The sequence below is a fragment of the Pelophylax lessonae genome (assembly GCF_965119305.1).
Source record: "Pelophylax lessonae genome assembly, chromosome: 10".
Taxonomy (NCBI): domain Eukaryota; kingdom Metazoa; phylum Chordata; class Amphibia; order Anura; family Ranidae; genus Pelophylax; species Pelophylax lessonae.
Window position 1 is genome coordinate 47843431 of NC_138777.1, and position 21261 is coordinate 47864691.

At 45.1% G+C, this 21261-nt stretch overlaps 1 protein-coding gene across 28 annotated transcripts in view; it reads right to left on the reverse strand.

Annotated features, from left to right (window-relative positions):
* Positions 1-21261, reverse strand: part of MADD (MAP kinase activating death domain) — a 188998-nt gene that overhangs the window by 124298 nt on the left and 43439 nt on the right. For all 28 annotated transcript variants that reach the window (XM_082270087.1, XM_082270080.1, XM_082270075.1 and 25 more), the window contains exon 3: positions 18968-19522. In XM_082270087.1, coding sequence (XP_082126213.1) covers positions 18968-19522 — 555 coding nt within the window. The remainder of the gene's footprint in view (positions 1-18967; positions 19523-21261) is intronic.

Below are 21261 nucleotides of genomic sequence, written 5' to 3' on the forward strand. Positions count from 1 at the left end.
CTAGTGCTTTCAGTTTCCCTGTTCCAGTCCCTCTGTCTTTTTAAGCAGGCTCAGCATCATTGGCTGCTAGGACGCAGGCAGCCAGGTTGCAATGCAACCTCATTGTTACGGTGCAGGTGGCTGGTCCTACTACACCACCATAAAAACACATGCCTGACCACCTGCATCCTAGCAACCAATAAAGCTGGAGCTGATAAGTGAAGGCCCCAGCTGAGCCCGTCACTGCTTGACGAGACAGAAGGGGTGGAATAGGGAAACTGACCCCTCCAATTCCTCTCAATACCTATTGATGGAGCTTGCCTCAGGGAAGTGCCTGAGACCAGCAGCATCAATCCCAGCTAATTAAATATTCATCCCCTTGCTTCATGCGTAGTCAGATCTTTAGCCACACATTTCAGGAGCAACAACTTGTGCATGCACTGTTGCCTGAGTAACGCTGCCTTCCAATTATATCAAAGCAAAAAAGGCGACATTCTGGGCTTCTGGTTTGGGTTTGCAGATGAATTGCATATTAACAGTCCTCCGGGTTTTAAAAATGGTGCTAAAGTTGTTAAAGGGGTAGCATACTCTGCTTTTTAAACTTTTACCTACAGGTAAGCCTATAATAAGGCTTACCTGTAGGTAAAACTAATATCTCCTAAACCGGACACCAGCGGCGGACCTTCAGAGCTCCTTGCCGGAAAGTGATGCACGCGGGAGCTACGTCATCGCGGCTCCGGCCACTCACAGCGCCAGAGACGCCGAACCCGGAAGAAAGATGTCAGCTGCCTCAGCGGTGTCCAGGCAACCGTGTCGGGGCTCCGTTTTAAAGGTAAGTCTCTGATAATGAGCCAGTATATGATGCATACTAGCTCATTATGCCTCTGTCCTGCAGGGTTTCCTTTTTGAGGATACAATCGCTTTTAAATAGAAGGCTTGTGAGTGCAATTATTTTTTAAAGTAAACATTTATTGAAAATCAACATGGAGCTTACCATGCAATGCCATGTAAAATATTGAAAAGAACAAATTTTGTTGGAAATATACTACTGGCTGGAGTAAGCATACCAGTCAAAATGCCAGAAACTAGTCAACTGAGGCACAAAAGAAAAAAAAAATTGGACTTGGAGCCCCATCTTTTATTAGTGGAATGTTCCATGGATCATTGTGGGCAAGCAAGTAAGGTGGCCATAGATGGATCAAAGACCAGACGAATTGTGATGCATCTACAGGCAGTTCCCGGGATACAAACTAGATAGGGTCTTGTAGGTTTGTTCTCAGGTTGAATTTGTATGTTAGGTCGGAACTGGTACAATTTTTAAATGTAGCTCCAGCCAAGAAAATTATTTTTACATTTTTTTTGGATAGCATAAGGAAGGGTTAACCCTGTAAATATGTTCTGCTGTCTGTGCCCCTGTTCAGAAGATTTCACCTCACTTTGTATGATAATTGGATTCTGAAAATAATTGGGTTGTGAAAACAGGGATTGGCAATAAAGTCAGTGGAGACACCTTTTCCCCCCACGATAACTCCTACAGGAGTGAATTTCCCTTCCTACGGGAAGATTTCCTTTCACTTCCTGTTGTCATTGAGTCATATGTTTGTAACCCGGGACCACCTGGTATTGCTATTCCCGTTCGTAAGAGGTCAATATAATCTCACATTAAAATTTCTATTTAATTCTTGGAGCTGCAATTGGCACCTTTGTCCAGGGGAGCTGCGATGCTTCATCCTTCACGGTCCCCGTCCGCCCATCTTAGGTGGGTGGTGCTTGCGAGAGCGCCGGTGTCACGTGGGGGACCCAGCATTGAACGCCAGCACCCCCACTGTGATGTCTTCACACCGATCTGTGCGCCAATGTCCCACCATGATGTAGGTGGATGTGTGCTCAGTGCTCTCCTCTCCACCACATGGTGGGGGCTAATGCTGGGGATGCCTTTTTATTCCCATGAGCCGCACCCACCTAACGTCGGGTGGGATCCGCGGGGGCTCATTCTAGGTACAAATAGGAGAGTCCAGCGTTGCACTTGCTTTCACGGTGATGATACTGGTCACCTCTTGCCAGAGCATTGCGTTATTGTGGTAGGTCAGTTTCATCCACTTTTTCTGTCTTTCAGACTGGTGACTTGGTGGCTATTTATCCTACTCCACTCCCACCCCCCTTTTTTCTTACTTCTTCCACTTTGAGTCTATATTCATCTTTACTGTCTCCAATTCTCCCTGACCCTTACAGAGTTTGATATATTCAATACATCTAGGCCAGTGATGGCGAACCTTGGCACTCCAGATGTTTTGGAACTACATTTCCCATGATGCTCAGCTACACTGCAGGGTGCATGAGCATCATGGGGAATGTAGTTCCAAAACATCTGGGGTGCCAAGGTTCGCCATCGCTGATCTAGGCAGTCATGTTTATCTCCCTGTGATTGCACATCAGTCAATATGGTACTTTGTTGCTACATATTCCCACTTCGGTAGGTCACCTTGATTCACTACCTCTTTCTCTGAGGCCTCTGGGCTCTAAGGGTTATTGGTTTTGTTTTTTCCTTTAATTCTAATCGCACATCATTGATCCCTTTTCACACTTTTTTGCTTTATTGCCCACTTTTAGCAATTACTCTGAGCATCAGAGATTATATTATATATATTTATTTATTTTAATTCATACTCACTCCTAGTGTTGCTAATTGATACTCCTACATACTGTACAGTATTCTACTCCTTGTATTGATGGTTGATATTAAATTCATATACACTATAGAAATGAGTCTGATACATAGATATAGGTCTCCTATAGCCATCACCGTGGATACCATACTGTTGGTTTGTGCTTGCATATGGCCCTGTTTGTTCCAGATCCCAGGTTAGACATTACCAGGGGCAGCCAATGGAACATGAGCATGTTATTTCTTTAAGTATGAGCCCCTTGGTAGCCCCTTAGTGTTTTGCATTAGTACAACATTATCTACTATCTTTATTACATACCACAAACTATTTTATTTCATAGACTTCTATGTACTTTTATGTATTGCATCAACCCCTGAGGAAGTGAACGGTTGTTCACGAAACACGTTGGGCTACCAGGATGCATTTTTATTCCTGCCATGTATTGTTCAATGGAATACTGCACCTAACTATATAATATACTAGGTATAATACCACAAATCTGTTTGAGAATACGATATCTGTGTTTACTTGTTGACACTGTATGTACCAATAAACTTGCATTTTATATCTCATCATTGGGCGTGTCGTGTCGCACCACATTTAAAGTCCCAAGGGAAAACCGTTGCAACTTTTAGAACTGCAGCCAAACTGCTGCAACAATGATCAGTGTATTAACAGCGGAGGACCTGGAATTAATTTTTTATTGGCGCAAATAAGGTGTATAGCTGTACCCCACTGGGATAGCAAGTCATTTTAAAGTCTGGCTCCCTAAATAACAAAGATAGTCTCACACAAATCGGTTGCCGTCTGGGAGCTGTAGGCGGCTGTCTAGGGGCAGGACCGGCATCACGGGGGGGGGGGGGGGGGAGCAGGGCAATGAGGTCAGCAAGAGCAATCTGGCCACATCCAGGTTTGCTGTAGCCCACTATGGGCACCACATTACTAATCTCCTTCGGGCACCCAAAAGGTATCCCAGGCCACTAAAGTGTTCATGTTTGGCTTGAAGAAAAGGTGGCAACCCTACCCCACTTTTGGGACAGAAAGGGATGCGAGTTGTCCGAGTAGAAAGCTTTTCTATTTCACATTTTTTTTTTTTTCAAAGATTTGGCTGCAGTTGGGTTTTAACTAAACTCCTCTCCACGCCCTGGGGCCCTGAGGCAGTCTCATGATGTGACCATCTCACACCCAATAAACAGGACACAGATTTATTCTCCATACAAATCTACTTCAAAGACATTTGGCACAATTACGATGTACTGTGGATATCTGGGTCACTTTACAGTTCAAGATTTACACATGCTTTAATAAATTATTATTAATAATATATCACTTGGACCCATTCTATCAGTGGCCCTGTTGTCCCCTGAATGCACCTCTTTATGCTGGCTGTAGCTCCACTCCATTCTGAAGCCCAAATACTGAGCATTCCACTGAGGAAGGAGGTAGAGCCATTACAAAGCCCTTCCCCCACCCCAAGCAGAGAGGTCTTTCATTACATATGGGCAGGCTGCATGTACAAAACTGATCAATCAAATTGAGTACACCCAGCATGCCGGGTTTTGCCTGCGATTATTGCTAGCAATAATCACTGTCTTCTCCCAGCAAGGACAGGCTTCCCTTGCCAGGAGAAGACAATGGCCCAGCAGGAGGGATTTCGGCTTCAACAACATCTGTTTTAATGGGGGAATTGAGCGAATTTCTTTCCTGCAACCAAATTTGCCCTGTGGATGGCCAGCCTTAGGAATGATCAACATTGCTCCTTCATTCAGAATAGTATAAGATTGCTTGGAGCTGTGGCTCTGTGTAATCAATCTGCAGATGCCCTGTAAAAGCAGCCACAGATAGATCACACAGAACAGGGGTCTCCAAACTTTCTAAACTAAGGGCCCATTTACGGTCCTTCAAATTTTAGGGGGGCCAGGCCATGGCCAGTGGGAGGAATAGTGCCCATTGTCTGTGTCAGTGGGAGGAATAGTGCCCATCGTCGGTGTCAGTGGGAGGAATGGTGCCCATCGTCGGTGTCAGTGGGAGGAATGGTGCCCATCGTCGGTGCCAGTGGGAGGAATTCAGTTGCAGGAACTATGGCCCACTACTGCCTGACAGTAAGGGGGGATAATGCCCCAAGGGCCCGATAAAAGCAAGCAAGAGGCTACATCCAGCCCTCAGGCCACAGTTGGAGACCACTGACAGAGTCACAGTTCTGAGTGATCTTTCACGATTATAAATAAACAAGCAGCTTTGATTGTTCATTTGCAATAGCAACCGATGATCAGGAGCTGCAGCTGTGATCGTTTGGAGCCTGCTTTTACATATACACATCTCTGGCCTTGCTGTGAGTTATGCAATCTTTCAGCAACTGTTTTTACACATACACAGCCCTGGCCCTCACAACCTCACTGTGGTCCTGCGTAATCTTTCACTTTTATGAATGAACGATTAGTGATGTCAGGCTGGTGATACAGTCATAAAGACTGACCAGTGCTGCGGAGCTGTGTTATCCATCTGCCAGGGTTATATTTATTTAGACAGCCACACAGCGCTGCAGGCTGTGTGACCGTTCTGTATGACAGCGCTGGTTTTAGAGCAGACCCTGCTGCCAGAGACCAGAGCTGTCACTCAAAAAAACATCTCCTTTCGAGCAGCGTCATCAGACAGATGGTGGCAAACTGTGCTACCGGGATGCTTAGCAACTAAGGGATGGATATGATCAGGACCAAGTGCTATGTGTACTTCTTCCCTAGAGGAATAAAGTTAAAATTCTGGAATGCTGAGAACTTATGGAGTGGGGTAGGATTATAGGAGGATGCCTAGGAAATGTGGGCTCCAAAAGCTTTGCAAGTGTCCAATTACCAAAGATAACAGCTTATAACCAGGGGTCTATGAATAGTCAGCCGTTGTCCTGCACTGTATGATTAAAACAAGACTTCCGAACTATAAAAAATTAGGGATTACTCTTTTTCCCTTACAACTAATGTGTGCAACTTATTTGGTGTGGTTATGAGTAAGCGATCATCTGTATCGTGAAACGCGTCAACCTGACATGTCTGTCTTTCCACTGTCTGTATGAATTCACCTACAAGGAATAGAGGAATGTATTGATTTCAACTATTGCTTTGTGTGCGGTCACACTTTTGGATTTCCTGCAACTTATTTAGGCTAGGTCCACACTGCTAGAGTCTAATTTTAAAAATGGACTTTCAGTGCAAGTATGTAGTGATACTTGGATAGGGACTGCATACTCAATGGGGCCAAAATTGCACTGGAATCGCAGCAAAGCAGCACAGAAATTTTTCCAAAATTGCTCTGTGCCAAGTCACACTGATGTGAACAGACGCCCTTGAAAACCATGGGATTCTGTGGGAATCAAGTCACATCTGAGATAACACTACCAGTCCTTAATGTAAAATCGAGCGCAGAAGACTCAGTAAATACCTGGTAAACCTATCAGTTCCCTTCAGAGGTACAACATTCTTGTTTGTTCCTGACCACACAATGCTCGAAAGCAGATCCATGCTACATGATCAGTGTTTATCTTTGCTTGCTCCCTGGGTCATGCAGGATGCTGTGCCAACTAATGGAGTTCCCTGTTCAGCCCAGCACTGCCCAATGACTGGGACCCAAGGAAGGAGCCACTGACACAAGGACAGCTGCCCATTCAATAAAGCAGTCTAGACCCAAACAGCACAGATCTCAGGAGGAAGAGGGGAACATGTGACTGCCACTAACAACCCTAAAAAAAGGAGCATTTGCAATGGTTTATTTTTATTCCTTAGAGCTCTGCTGACAGTTATTTTGCTTTCAAAACAAACTGGGTTCGATATATATTGTAGCTTACCACTGATTAACTGTATAAGACTCCATGTACACGGGACGTTGTTAAAAGTGAATGCTGGAATTTTTAGGACGTTTGAGTGCCGGTTCACACTTGTACGATGCGGGAAGGCTGTTCCCGCATCGCAAACGCACATCTGGCAGTTCACACTGCCATATGCGATACGCAGGGGGTGTCAAATGTTAACGACACCCCCAGTTTGATCGCATATCGCAGTGCGATCTGACAGTTCACACAGGATCGGATCGCACAAGTGTGAACCACTGTGCGATCCGATCCTGATGCGGCTGAAAAAAAAGGGTCATGTGCGACTTTTGTGCGGGTGCAGTGCGAATTTCAGCCATACAAAGTGTATGGCTCAATTCGCACTGCACATGAGATCGCATGTAATGAAGGAGCAGTGCGCTCCAATATTACATGCGATCACCGCACACGCTATAGTGTGAACCGGCACTGAAACGTCCGTTAGGTCGCATTTGCGTTTAGAACCGTTCCTAGAGGTCAAAAAAATGATTTCCCTTTAAAATGGAAAAACGCGAAATGCGGGTCATCGCGTTCGGCCGCGTTTTTGCGTTTGAAACGCCGGGAAACACACGTTCGAACGCAAATAATTGTGTTCCAAAAAATTTCCCTGAACTCAACTGCCTGCAAGTGACTGTAAACGACCCTGTGTACATGGACAGATAAGATAACATGTAGATGGGTTCAGGGGCTTCTGAAAAAAACGTCCAACTGCTCCTAAACGGCCATTTACAACGTCCGTGTACATGGAGCCTTAGGTTTCTTTTAAGGCTTTTCCACTGGTCACCCAGCCAGTAACACACCTCTTGTATTAGAGCTCTTCCCACGCCGATGAAGGAGCACAGCAGACAGCAGCATGAAACTGAAAGAGAGCTTTTCTATTAAAAAAACAAACAGTCTTACTGGCTGGATCACCTAATGAAAATACAAGGAAGAAAGCCTAAGGCTCCTTTCACACGGCTGCTCCGTGTGAAAGGTCCGCTGCGGGACTTTTTTTTTTTTTCCACGGAGCGGATGACATTTCTGTCATCCGCTCCGTGTGCCCGCATATCATCCCATCCGTTTGCGGAAGATATGCGGACCTAATGTAAGTATATGGCACTGCGGATGTCAGCGGATGACACCGCTGACATCCGATTTTCCTTCCTTTCCGTTTTTTACACGGAAGGAAAAATAGGGTTCTGTTCCATTCGTAAAAACGGAACAGAACTGACAGGAGGAAAATCGGGTGTCAGCGGATGGTATTCCGCTGACACCCGCAGTGCCATTCACTTACATTATGTCCGCAAATCATCCGCAAACGGATTGGATGATTTGCGGACACACGGAGCGGCCGTGTGAAAGGACCCTTAAAAAGAAAACCAATGCAACCATCACATCAAAGAGTCGGTTCACACTGAGGCGACACGACTCCTTACTACTTCGGGGGCGACTTGTGCATTACATTGCACCACGACTTCGGAGCTATGTGCACGGACTTCACATAATGGAAGTCTATGCAAGTCCCCCCGAGGTCGCCCCAAAATAGTACAGGACCCTTTTTCTAAGTCGGAGCGACTTGTGTCACTCCTTTTAGAACGGGTCCTGTAGCGGTCAACGGACCGCGAGGGAGCGCGACTTGTCAGGCTGACAAGTCGCGCTAATGTGAACCGGCTCAAAGAATTAGTAAACTGGCATATAATACAGGTTTGCTTTTGTGTTTAATACTGGATAAGTTCACCCTTCGTAACATGTTAACCGTTACATATTCAGGGTGTAAGGCTCCATGTACACGGGACGTTGTTAAAAGTCCCTTTGAATGCTGTAATTTTTAGGACGTTTGAAACGTCCGTTCGGTCGCATTTGTACCCGCGTTTAGCGGCGTTTGCGTTTAGAAGCGTTCCTAGAGGTCAAAAAAATTATTCCCCTTTAAAATGGAAAAACGCGAACGCTAAACGCGGGTCATCGCGTTCGGACGCGTTTGTGCGCTTGAAACGCCGGGAAACACACGTTCGAACGCAAATAATTGCGTTCTAAAAACAGTCCCTGAACGCAACTGCCTGCAAATGACTGTAAACGACCTGGTGTACATGGACAGATAAGATAAAATGTAGATGGGTTCAGGGGCTTCTGAAAAAAACGCCCAACTGCTCCTAAACGGCCATTTCCAGCGTCCTGTGTACATGGAGCCTAACACGTAACAGATTAAAAACGGACCATGCCCTCACATCTCCCCAATCCCCGCTGTGACAGCTAGCGAGGTTCTTCCCCCTCCCCGCTAGGGGTCACAATTTTTTAAAAAAGCGGGGCTCCACCCACCCGGGCCACACATTACTGACAGCGTTTTGTGCATGGAAAACTAGAAGGTTCGGCAGCCTTTGCGGCTGTCAGCTTGTATTTTTCAATGAACTACCATGACACTGGAGCGCTGCGGTACTTCAATCATGCTTCCTGTTAGATTGTATCTGCTTATCTGTATAGGATGTATAGGATGTATGGGCAAGTGGATACACTGGCTCTTCTGGAGACCTACATGCCACCAGGGAAATTCTAACCGATGGTGCAATGCTTTACAGGCTCAAAAACAAATGCATTTTACCAAAAAAATAAATGTGCATTTATGTTTTTTTTTTTTTTTTAAAGTGAACTTATCCTTTCACAATACGGGGTTAATTTACTAAAGACAAACAGACTGTGCACTTTGCAGTGAATGTGGTAAAGCTTCACTTTGTAAAGAACACAAAATCAGGTTCAGGAAAAAGGGGGGGGGGGAGCATTTTGCATTTGCAAAGTGCACAGTCTATTTACCTTTTGTAAGGCTCCATTCACACCTGGGCGTTTTCAGCTCCAAAAACGCTCAAAAGAAACGCTTCCAAAACGCCCAACAAGTAAAACCCCATTCATTTAAATGGCCCCTGTTCACATCTGAGCGTTTTGCAAAACGTCTGTAACTGAAAAAAGTACATGAGCTTCTTTTTGGGCTGATTACCAGCGTTTTTGATAGATGTCAATGAAAAACGCCTGAAAAAATTGCGGTAAAAAACGCTACGCTCAAGTGTGAATGCAGCCTTAATCAAACCCTATGTTTTGCTATGCATAGTTCTTTTAACAAGCACTTGTTATAATCATCATATCATAACATTAACACATTTGTATCGAAATAGGTTTGGCAATCCTAATAATTGATAACTCTGTGCTATGACCTGCAACAACATTTAGTCCTGCGGCGATGCACTACCTTGTCTCTAAAAAGGGGTAGTAAACAGTCTTTTTTTTTTTATCAATTAGGTAAGCCTTTAATAAAGCTTACCTGTAGGTAAAAAATATCTCCTAAACATTCACCGTTTTCGGAGATATTCTAGCGAGCAGCAGCCAGTGAAGTCATGCATGCGCTCTGAAGAAACGGCATACCTGTGTGTGCCATGGCCGAGACTCCCACGCATGTGCGGGAGTGAGGTCATCATGGCTCAGACATTTAAGCGGCTGCAGCTCGCGAACCCGAAAGGAAGACCGGTGTTCCGTGAGAATTACCTACCCCGTGAGAAATGCATACCCACATCACTTCCTGTCAGGAACAGCTGAGCAGCGTAGCAGTGCGCATGCTCACAGCCCCGGTAACGTAATTGAACAGCTGAGGAGCTGACAAGTGCGCATGCTCTGAGGGTATGACATTTTGATGGTAGTGTGTGTAACGTTAGACGGCATGAGCGGTTGCGGCGGTTACATTAAAACAGCTCGGCCGCAACATGAGTCATCTCCGCTCCTATCACTGTCACTTCCCTGATCTCGGCTACTAAATGTAAAAGCGGCGGCGAGTGTATGTAATGTAAATCACGGAGATCTCGGCTCCGTGATCCGCTTTTACATTTAGTAGCCGACATCAGGGAAGTGACAGGGATAGGAGCGGAGATGACTCATGTTGCAGCCGAGCTGTTTTAATGTAACCGCCGCAACAGCTGAGGCGGTGTAACGTTACACACACTGCCATGAAAAATCCATACCCTCTGAGCATGCGCACTAGTCAGCTCCTCAGCTGTTCAATGACGTAGTGGTGACGTAGGTGCACCGGAAGTGACGAGGGTATGCATTTCTCACGGGGTAGGTTTTTTTCACAGAACACTGGTTGAAGATAGAATCCCTTGTCCATAGTAAAAGCGCTCCTCTAGAGGCTTCGTTTCAAGGGAAGTCTTTCATAATGTGCTAGTATGAGCTGCATACAAGCACATTATGATATTGCATTGCAGGAGAAAACTTTATTACAAGAGTTAACTACCACTTTAAGGCAGGAACAGAAACCGCCCGACATTCAGCCCGTGTGTATAGCAGCCTGCCCGGCTTCTGTTGAACAAGCAAGCTTGAAAGCCAGTATCTGACCGGCATCCAATCAGCGCTAGCAGCCATTGGGTGTGCTCTGGCGGGGAGTCCGAACACTATAGCTCAGCGGGGAGATTACGGTCTTAACATTGCATGGTTAGTACAGCGAGCTCTTCTTTTTTTTGCAAACTACTTGAGTGTACAAGGCTTTAGTTGAGAGTTGGAGCTTCTCTCAGCCTCTTCTGTTGCTTCATAGCCCATAACAACTGAGTTCTGAGCATCTATCTATTTATATAAGTCATTGAGTGGATCTATACTGCTGTCCTGTCAAACATTGCTTTGTAATAATGAGGTGTGGACGGGTTGGTTTCTCTGGTATGTTTTTGTAAGGCACATTTGTGCTCTGCGGTCTTCATTTCTGAATGCTCGTTTGTGTGTTGCCGCCTTTGGCGCTTTGGTTTTATCTGTTTACAGGTGCACGCGGCTCCTGATCATACAAGTGTCATGGAAATATAAACATGAGCTTTACCTCCTGCTTACAGAGAGACAATGGAAGCATTCACTGGTTGTCCAAAAGGAGAAATTAAGCTAGGTATACACATTTATTTGTTTTCGATCAACCAGTGGGTTGAAAAAAAAAAAAAAAAAAAAAACACAATAGATCCCTACATCAACAATGTATTACTGTATCCCCCTCCCCAATGAATACACTGATCAGTGCTTGCAGCCATTGGTTTTTCAGCAAGAACAGAAGCAATAAACAGACAGCACACATGTACTGAACATCATCTGGTTCCCGCTATCTGTGTGTATCCTCAAACTACGGCCCTCCAGCTGTTGCGGAACTACACATCCCATGAGGCATTGTAAAACTCTGACATTCACAGACATTAGAGCTGCACGATTCTGGCCAAAATGAGAATCACGATTTTTTAGCTTGAAATAAAGATCACGATTCTCTCACGATTCTCTGTGTAACAAAAAAAATTGGGATAACTTTACTGTTACGTTTTTTTTTTTATTCATTAAAGTTTATTAATTGCGTTTGAAAGACTGCTGCGCAAATAGTGTGACAAAATATTACAACAATCGCCATTTTATTCTGTAGGGTCTCTGCTAAAAAATTATATAAAATGTTTGGGGGTTCTAAGTACTTTTCTAGCAAAAAAAAATGATTTTAAACTTGCAAGCAACAAGTGTCATAAAAAGGTCTAGTCTTTAAGAGGTTAAACTTCCTTTCTCCCTGGCAGAGGGAAGGAAACGATACAAAGTAATCATTTTGTTTATAGTTACTGGGAGACTTAGGCTGCATTCACATGTCAGCTTATAATCGCGGGCAGAACCGCCGCGGTTCCGCCCGCGATTCGGAGATTTATTGCAAATCGTGGGACGCCTAGCGTTGCCCGTTGATTTGCAATAGCCCCCCAAACGCCGAGCGATGTTGCCGCGATTTACGCCCGCCGAATCGCGGCAACATCGCGCAAACAAAATCGCGGGACGCAATACGCTCCAAAAAAGTACAAGAGCTTCTTTGGAGCGTATTGCGTCCCGCGATTTTGTTTGCGCGATGTAGCCGCGATTCGGCGGGCGTAAATCGCGGCAACATCGCTCGGCGTTTGGGGGGCTATTGCAAATCAACGGGCAACGCTAGGCGTCCCGCGATTTGCAATAAATCTCCGAATCGCGGGCGGAACCGCGGCGGTTCTGCCCGCGATTATAAGCTGACATGTGAATGCAGACTTAATGCTGATAGGCGTTTGTGGGAGCAAAGATACAATGTAATCATTGTGTGTATAGTTACTGGGAGTTTTCCACAGCTGTTTTCTCTGCTCCCTCAGCTATGCAAAGAATCGAGCATATCTCAGGTTTAGATCGTCAGGGGGGGGGTGAATCGAGATCGCGATTTTCATACGATTAATCGTGCAGCTCTAACAGACATGACTAGGCATGATGGGAATTGTAGTTCCTGAACAGCTGGAGGGCCGTAGTTTGAAGACCCCCTTGTGCTAGAGGTTAAAGAACATAAATGTTTTCTCAAAAATGTACTGAGAACTGCAGGGCTAGCATGACAAAAACTGGAATATTTACACAGTATAATATAGATATATCACACTATGGAGCCATTTAATGAGCTTCACATATCACAGCTAAAATTCAAACAATGCTAAGGAGGCTAGGAGAGAAATACTAAGAGGAAAAATAAAAAATGATGGGTGTAGTAACTCATAATAACGAGACTTCCTCTTCATTGCTGTCTGATAATCTGAGTAGTTTTGCACACCTTTATTAATTACATCTGCTCACTAAATACAGCCTTTATTTCTGAATGTTTCAAAAGGAAAAAAAAAAAAGTTATATGTAATGAGACAAAGAGCAACATGTAAACTGATGTAACCCATCGCAGAGAGAGACTATAATAAATTATCTGACACACCATCATACCCCCAAAGGCTAGTTCATACTTGTGGTAGTGTCTGAAGAGTGAGCCGCGTTCCAATCACTCTCCAGAAAGCATATGACAAGCAGCGAGGTGGCGTGTTATCGCCTTTTTACGGTCTGATGAACCCCCTAAATGCCAGCCCACCACTCAGGAACGGTGTGAAATGCACAAGGTTGTGGGGTGGTTGCAGCACAGCCCCATTTACTTGAAAGGGTCGTGGTCAGCGGACAGTAGGGCCCGACAATTGCAATCGGGGTATAGTTCCTGCCGCAGTGCAAAGCATGGTGGCCCCAGCATGTGTATACCCTGAGCTGCTGCCTTCCCCACCCAAAGGGGGGGGGGGTTAACTGTGGGGGTTTTCCACACCCCCAACTGCAGTGTAAATAACCCCTTAGGGCTTTTTTAACCAAGCAGCGAATGGGACGTTCACCAAACATTTACTTCAGATAAATTAACAGCAATTTAAACATAAGCACCAGCAACATACATATTCAGTGAATGTCTGGTAAATGCCACATTCAACACTTTATAAAACATAACCCCCCTAGCAATGACTTCCTCAAAGTTGAACACTGCAAGGGTTAAATGCTCTTTTATGCCTGGGGTACCCATAACTAAGACCTTTACTTACCCAATTCCTCACTTACCCGGGAGGTGGCATTGGCCTCTTCTCCCTGATGCTCCAGTTAGTGGGCGATCCCTCTGCATCCTCACTTACAATGCAAGGCTATTAGACCCGCATCAAACTTGTGGCGCTTTTCCACTGCATAGAACCGTACCGGCTCGGCACGCTTTTGTGCTTTTCCACTGCTGGTACCCCATGGTATAGGGTCGGAACGGTTCGGTATGGTACGGTATAGGTTTGCTTTTCCACTGCATGGAACCGAACGGTACGGTATGGTACGGCTCTGAAAAAACAGTACCTACTCGATTGTGGTTCCAACAGGTACCAAACTGGTACCATATCCCACAATCCTTTGCATGCAGTCACTACTAGCCACTGATTGGTCAGAGAATCACACCCACCCCGTTGTTATCCCACCCACTTAAATTTAGTACTACTTTAGTGGAAAAGCAAACCTATACCGTACCGTTCCGACACTATACCATGCGGTACCGCAGTGGAAAAGCAAACCGGGCCAAGCAGGGCCAAGTAGAGCCGAGCCGGTACTAGCCGGTACTTGCAGTGGAAAAGTGCCATTGGTGACATCAGTGTGTCTGCAACCGCTGAAGTGCTTTAGGAGGCTGCAGGGACAGGTCACATAACATGGCGGGAGTCTCTGGGAGCAAAGGATTAGGTGTGTAGAAGTCCTTTTTACTGATAGCCCAGGCACAAATGAGCATTTAAAAGTGATTGCAAAGTCACCTTTTTTAAAAAAGAAAATAACAAACATAACATGTTATACTTACCTGCCCTGTGAAGTGGTTTTGCACAGAGCAGCCTGGTTCCTCCCCTTTTCGCTGCTCCTAGCCCCTCCCTCCTGTTAAGTACCCCAAAAGCAAAAAGCAACCAAAAAAGTCCTGGCGTCGTTCCTCCGGACAACCTCTTATAGGAGTACTGGAGCCATGACCCACAATGGTGTAATAATAAAGGTGATGCAAGAAAAATGTTGTATAATGGTTGCCACACGCAGAGCAGCCAAATCCCATAGCACAGGATGAGTTGCATGGAGTAGAAGAACTGGAAGGTGGGATGCGCCATCCCTCCTTCCAGTTCTTCTACCCCCACAGCAAGCAACTTGCTATGGGGGCAGCCAAGCTGCAGCTTTGTGTATTCATTCAGACACAGAGCTGTGGTTCGGCCACGCCCCCTCTCTCTCCTGCTTAGCTAACTGACTTTGACTGACAGCTGCTGGAGCCAATGGCGCCGTGGCTATCTCAGCCAATTTAGGAGGGAGAGTGCCGGATGGCCGAGGAACTGGTGGACATCGCTGGACAGAGATGAGGCTCAGGTAAGTATTGGGGGGTGCTATGGAGGCTGTTGCACATAGGTTTTTATCTTGATGCATAGAATGCATTATGATAAAAAAAAACTTCTGCCTTTAAAACTCCTTTAACCCTTGAAGTGCAGGTTGAGCTCTACTGCAAGGGAGGATTTTTCTTTTCTGCAGAGTTCAGCTTTAAACATAATTTCTCTTCACATCTAATCAGGTAGTGCAGAAATTACCAAGACATTCTAATAGAAAGTTAAACCATCACATGCATTTTCAATGGTTTGGACACCTCACCTAGGAAGAATCACATCAAATGTCTTCAGATCTTACAAGTAAAAATTTCTTCTGTTGCTGATGGACTTGCATAGGTTACTCGGCTTTTTAAAGTTGTATTGCAGTCCAAATGACTTTCTTGCCGTCTTTCATAGAATATGGAAACGCAGCAACCTCAGTCATAGCCTTATTTCCATCTTTGACCTTATTTCCAAGAGTAATCCTGAAAAGCCCCCTAAACAAAATAAAAGTCTGCAGTCCTGACTGGCCAGGCACCTTTCACTGGGAAAGAAAGTGAAGTAAATGTCTCCCAATAAAGATACCGGAACAACAAGTGAAAGCTGAACCCTGAAATGACAAAAATTGTCTAATTTCCAGGGGTGTGCACTGCTCCTTAAATCTTTGTGTGCTTGGTGTCAATCACAGCCTGTGAGCCAATGAGGAGAGAGGGGCTGGGGCCGAGCCACGACAGCGCACATGTGAATGGACACGCAGAGTCGCGGGTCGAGAACAAGCCTGTTTGTGTGCCTCTATTGCCAGCTTGGCCGGTGAGGGACTCAAGAAGAGGAGGTTTCCGGGCCGCTCTGTGCAAAACGACTGCACTGTAAGAAGAACAGGTTTGTTCACGTATTCACTTATGGAACTCTATCAAACAAGCTTTACCTATACAGGCATACTCACTTTTAAGTACACAATGGGACCAGAGCATGTATGTAAAAACGAAAATGTACTTAAAAGTGAAGCAATACCTTTTTCCACTTCTCAATGCATGTAAATACACTAACTCTATGGGAAATCTTGGTCAGCTTGACATGGCACTGCTCCCAAACCATAAGTGACAAGGACACCAAACTTGGGGAGCATGTTAAGGGGAACCAGGACTAGGACATGGTAGATTACCTAGGCAAGCTGGCCGACCACAAAATAGGATATGTTGTAGTCCTGGGTCCCCTCTCGATACTCCCCAAGTTTGGTATCCCTGTCACTTATGGTTTGGGAGTAGTGCCATGTCAAGCTGACCAAGATTTCCGATAGACGCCAACGTTAAAAAATCGGGAGTAGTGCAATGCCAAGCTGACCAAGCTGTGTCCGTACTCGCAAGTGTACGTAAAACGGGGTATGCCTGTATACCTATTTATATTACCACATAACCATAACTATACAGTATGCACAGTTGCACACTATACAAGATGCGTCAGCAATAACCTCACATTTTCAAGAGTGTGTTTTACAACCTCTGCAGTAACTACAAATGTAATTCTATTTCTTATTTATTGCACAGATCAAGCCACAGGCTACGCCGGTCAGAGAATGAGAATATTGCTGTACTGGTTGTGGCAATGATTCATTGCAATATTTATATTCTTCTCCTTACTTGCTGGCTAACTGGATAATACTCAGGAGCTGTAAATGGCAAAACAATAAAATCAGATCCCTTCTCCCACTTTATGACTGGCGGGACCCGTCACTGCAAAACTAAAAGTAAAAAAATAAATAAAAAAAGGTGCAAGTGAACCACATTATATCCCGCTCTGTACCTTCATTCCCCTACAGAACTGGCAACTATCCAATTACTTGGGAGCTACAAGGCCCAATTTATGCTGCCAGTATTATTTAGGACAGCAATCACCAACCAGTGGTTCGTGGACCATCAGTGAGCAAAATATTTTGATGGTCCCCATGGGTTATTTTCACAAACCAACATTGTGGCAGATGTATACCACCCAATGTTTCCAGTGTTCACAATGAGCCCTGACAGTCAATACGACATCGCGGGCTCCCTGGACAGGTAAGTTCTACTATTTAAAAGTCAGCAGCTACAGTATTTGTAGCTGCTGACTTAATTTTTTTTTAAGGGGTGCAGAACTCCGCTTTAAGCAACTGGCATTTTCAGAGAAAAAAAAAAGTCACTATGTTAAGCTAGTATTACCTTTAGGACAGGTTTATGTTAAAGTAGAAGTATAGGCAACATTTTGAATTTTGGATAGAGTAAGTGAGGGTTTAACCCGCCAGATTTTTTTTCGCCATCTGTGTCCCATTGTGGAGATTTCCCTTCACTTCCTGTCCCATAGCCAATACTAAGTGAGAGGAAATCCCTGCAAATTAAGGGCATTCCTTGGGTGTCCCCATTGGAAGATTTCCCCCTTACTTTTCTGGGGACAACCCAAAATCTGGGACTTTTTACTTTCAATGAAAATGGTAAACAGTAAGAGGGTGAATCTCCTTAACGGGGGCACAGACAGAAAAAAAACTGAAAGGTGTTCTAATTCCTCTGCACTCTATCCAAATCTAAAAATAAAAAAAAAAGTTTTGTCTTTAATTATACTTTAAAACTGGCCACACTGATAGATTGGAATTTGTCAGAACAACAAATGTCTCAGCAACTCTGTGAAAAAATATTGACCACTGATGAGAGTGGAGGACAGGTTTGGGAAACACGGCACTATTGGATGAACACAAGCAAAGCTCAGATCTGTCACTGCCCTTGTCAAAATGGAATGCTAAAAATGGGCATTTACAATAACCTACTAATACTTTTCATGCATTTACAAACACCGTTCCTTAGCACTGGTTACTAATAGGGATGCACCGAAATGAAATTCTTGGCCGAAGCCGAATAATAATGAAATGCTTGGCCGAAGGCCGAATACTGAACGCGGTGTTTCGCATTTTTTCCATTTATTTTGCCAATTTTTAGGGGGCACGCTGATGGGCACATTTTATGTTAGGGGGCACGCTGATGGGCAAAACAAAACATTTAAATCAGCGTTGCTCTTAACATAAAATATGCCCATTAGCGTGCCCCTTAACATAAAATATGCCCATCAGAGTGCCCCTTAACATAAAATATGCTCATCAGCATGTCCCTTAGCATAAAATAAGGGGCACGCTGATGGCCACATTTTATGTCAAGGGAGCACTCTGTTGGGCACATTTTTTTTCTTTTTTTTTTTAAGGGGCACTTTATAGGGCACTCTAATGAGCATGGCAAGTGGCAACATATGGCAAAATATGCCAGTCTGCACACTAATGCTTGTGCAGCTACCGTATTCTCCCCCAAATGTGCTCCACATACCTGAACTGCAGCCAGGTCGGAGCCAAAAGCCGCGAACAGGGGGGTGGGGCGTGCACATAGTGTCACGCTCGCTGGACCTAGTGTGAAGGAGCCGCAGTCAGGAGCAGGGGGCGGGACGCGCGCGTGACGTCACACACCCTACTCGCGGCCGGACAGGACACCAGCGGCGTGTGAGCAGGGAGCCGCAATGAGGAAGGGGACTGCCTTCAGTCCCTAGGTAGCGGGCTCGCGGTCTGGGCAGAAGCATCGCGCGGGCCGCCATTTAGTGACCGCCGCTGACATTGTTCGGCACAAATTTATTCGGCCTTTTTACTTATTCGGCCGAACACCGAAAGTGCTATTTTTTCTATTTTCGGCCGAATAATGTTCGGCCGCCGAACATTCGGTGCATCCCTAGTTACTAATATTATTTACATTATTACATATGGGCTAAGATGCCTGGTTCTTCCTTACCTTTGGACACCCTTAGATATTCCAGCCTTCTTGCTGACCAGTCTATCACTGCAGCAGTCCACCAACCTCTTGAGCGTATAGAGACATTCCCGGAATGTAGAGAAGAATGGATAGTGACTGATGATGCAGAGAGATGTCAGGGTGCTGTTCCTAGAGCGCTGGACCCCTTTAGACAGTCGTTTTTGGTGAGGAGAGTGACTGATATCAGATGCAGACTCTGCCTGTAAAGGATGGCCTCCATCAGAGCCCTCAGATCCATTCTCCGAGGCTGGCTTGGGCTGCTTGCGGCTTTTGTCTTTTGGAATGCGTTTCTGAAAGGAGCGGTAAAAGTTGACACATATTCCATAGCGGATAACTCCACTGTCTTTATCAGTAAGCGTGAAGACAAAGGAAGTATCATCACGTAAACTCATACGCTTCTGCCTCACACTGAGACATCCTTCCGGCTGGCAGAAGAATACCACATCAGGAGGCAAAGGAAACTCATGGAAGTCCTCTAAGGGGTACCTGCGGAGCAACTCCGGAGTCTGAGCAATGCTGTCGCTGCTTGGTTGCCTGATGGGAGGAAACAGACTTTGTTAACAAAAAATACAAGTAAATGTCTCCTGTGCTCAAATGTTACATATAGGCCAAAGAGGCAATGGCTAAAAACAGAACTGTTACAATGTAAAAGACAGCAAGCAAAGGTGGGGTACATGAGAAAGAGGAGAGGACAGGGGATGAATTTGGGAGAAAAAAAAAAAAAATGAATTCATAAAGACTGGAAATCTGTCTCATGTAGTGTGACAAATGATGGACAGATTCGTGCATGGGTCAGCAAGGTGTGCACAAATCTGTTGCAACTCAGACTAACGCGTTTGTTACCTCAACATTTTATATTCTTGATATGTGCCTGCTTTGCCATGTACTTGTATGAGAAAGGATCCTGTTCGGTTTGTATTGCTTCCTTTGTGTGAAATCTCTGGTGTTCCTGACAGCCCCCTTGCTTTCCTTTTATCAAGTGACCACACTAAGCAGGAGAACACACCGTAGCCAGTTCTCTAGCTATGCTGGGAACTCAGTCTGCTCTCCTCCAATGGTCAGACACACACCCCCTGCACAGCTATTCACTGGAAAGCTCGGTGTGCTGTTGCTTCTCCTCCAGCTGAAAACAGAGGGAATGTGATCACAAAAAAAAAAAAAAAAAAAAAAAAAAAAAACTTATAGGCAAACTTATTTTTTCATTTTTCATCTGTGTCCCATTGTGGAGATTTCCCTTCACTTCCTGTCCTATAGCCAAACAGGAAGTGAGAGAAAATGCCTGCAAATTAGAGAATTCCTTGGGTACCTTGAGGTCACCAGAACAAGTGTTAATCAAAAATTGGGGGATTTTCTTTTACTTTCAATGAAAATGGTAAACCATACATAAAAGAGGGTGAATCTCCTTAAACGCGGACACAGACAGCAATACAAACTGACAAGGGTTCTAATTCCCCTGAACTATATTCAAAACAAATTTTTATTTTATATATATATATATATATATATATATATATATATATAGAGGATTTGTGTGCTCCCCATAAAATCCTTTTCTCAGAATTCATTGACAGACACAGCTCCATATTCTTCACCATAGGGTTATGCTGCCCTCTACAGGAGTAGGAGGACAACACAAAAGCTTGGCTATGCCCTGTGGGCCATCCTCAGGTGGCATAACCTCCCACTCTGCGTAAAGCTACTGCTTGTTACAAAACTGAGTAACAGCAGCATAAAAATTCCTTAGAAGGGTGGGTGCTGTGTGTGTCACTGAACTCCAGCGCAACTAGAACAAGAGCCCAACCCGAAATGCACCTTCAAGAGGGAAAAAAACAGACCCTCTAAACCGCATCCCCCAAAAACTTTTCGCCCAAATAAGGTAACCGCAGATGCCAAAACATCCATGTTGTAGAGCTTCCAAAAAGTATGCACCGACGACAAGTGGCCGCCACGCACACCTACGCCACTGACGCCTGATGACAGAAGGCCCAAGTGCCTGAGTAGAATGTGCCATCACAAAGGAAAGGGGGGGGGGGACCTGACCCGTAAGCGAATAAGCCTGGGCCACCATCTGTCTGAGCCTTCTGAAAAAGGTAGCAGGGGGGAAAGCAGGAATCCCCTTCCGCTGCCCATCCGTAATCACAGAGCGAGTCTGACCCCCAAAGGGGACTCAGTGGCTGCCAAATAGCGCGACCATCATCCAGAGTATAAAAGGCAAATACCCTGGGATGAGGCAGCCTGGGACACCATGACGGCAGCAAAAAAGTCCCCATTCA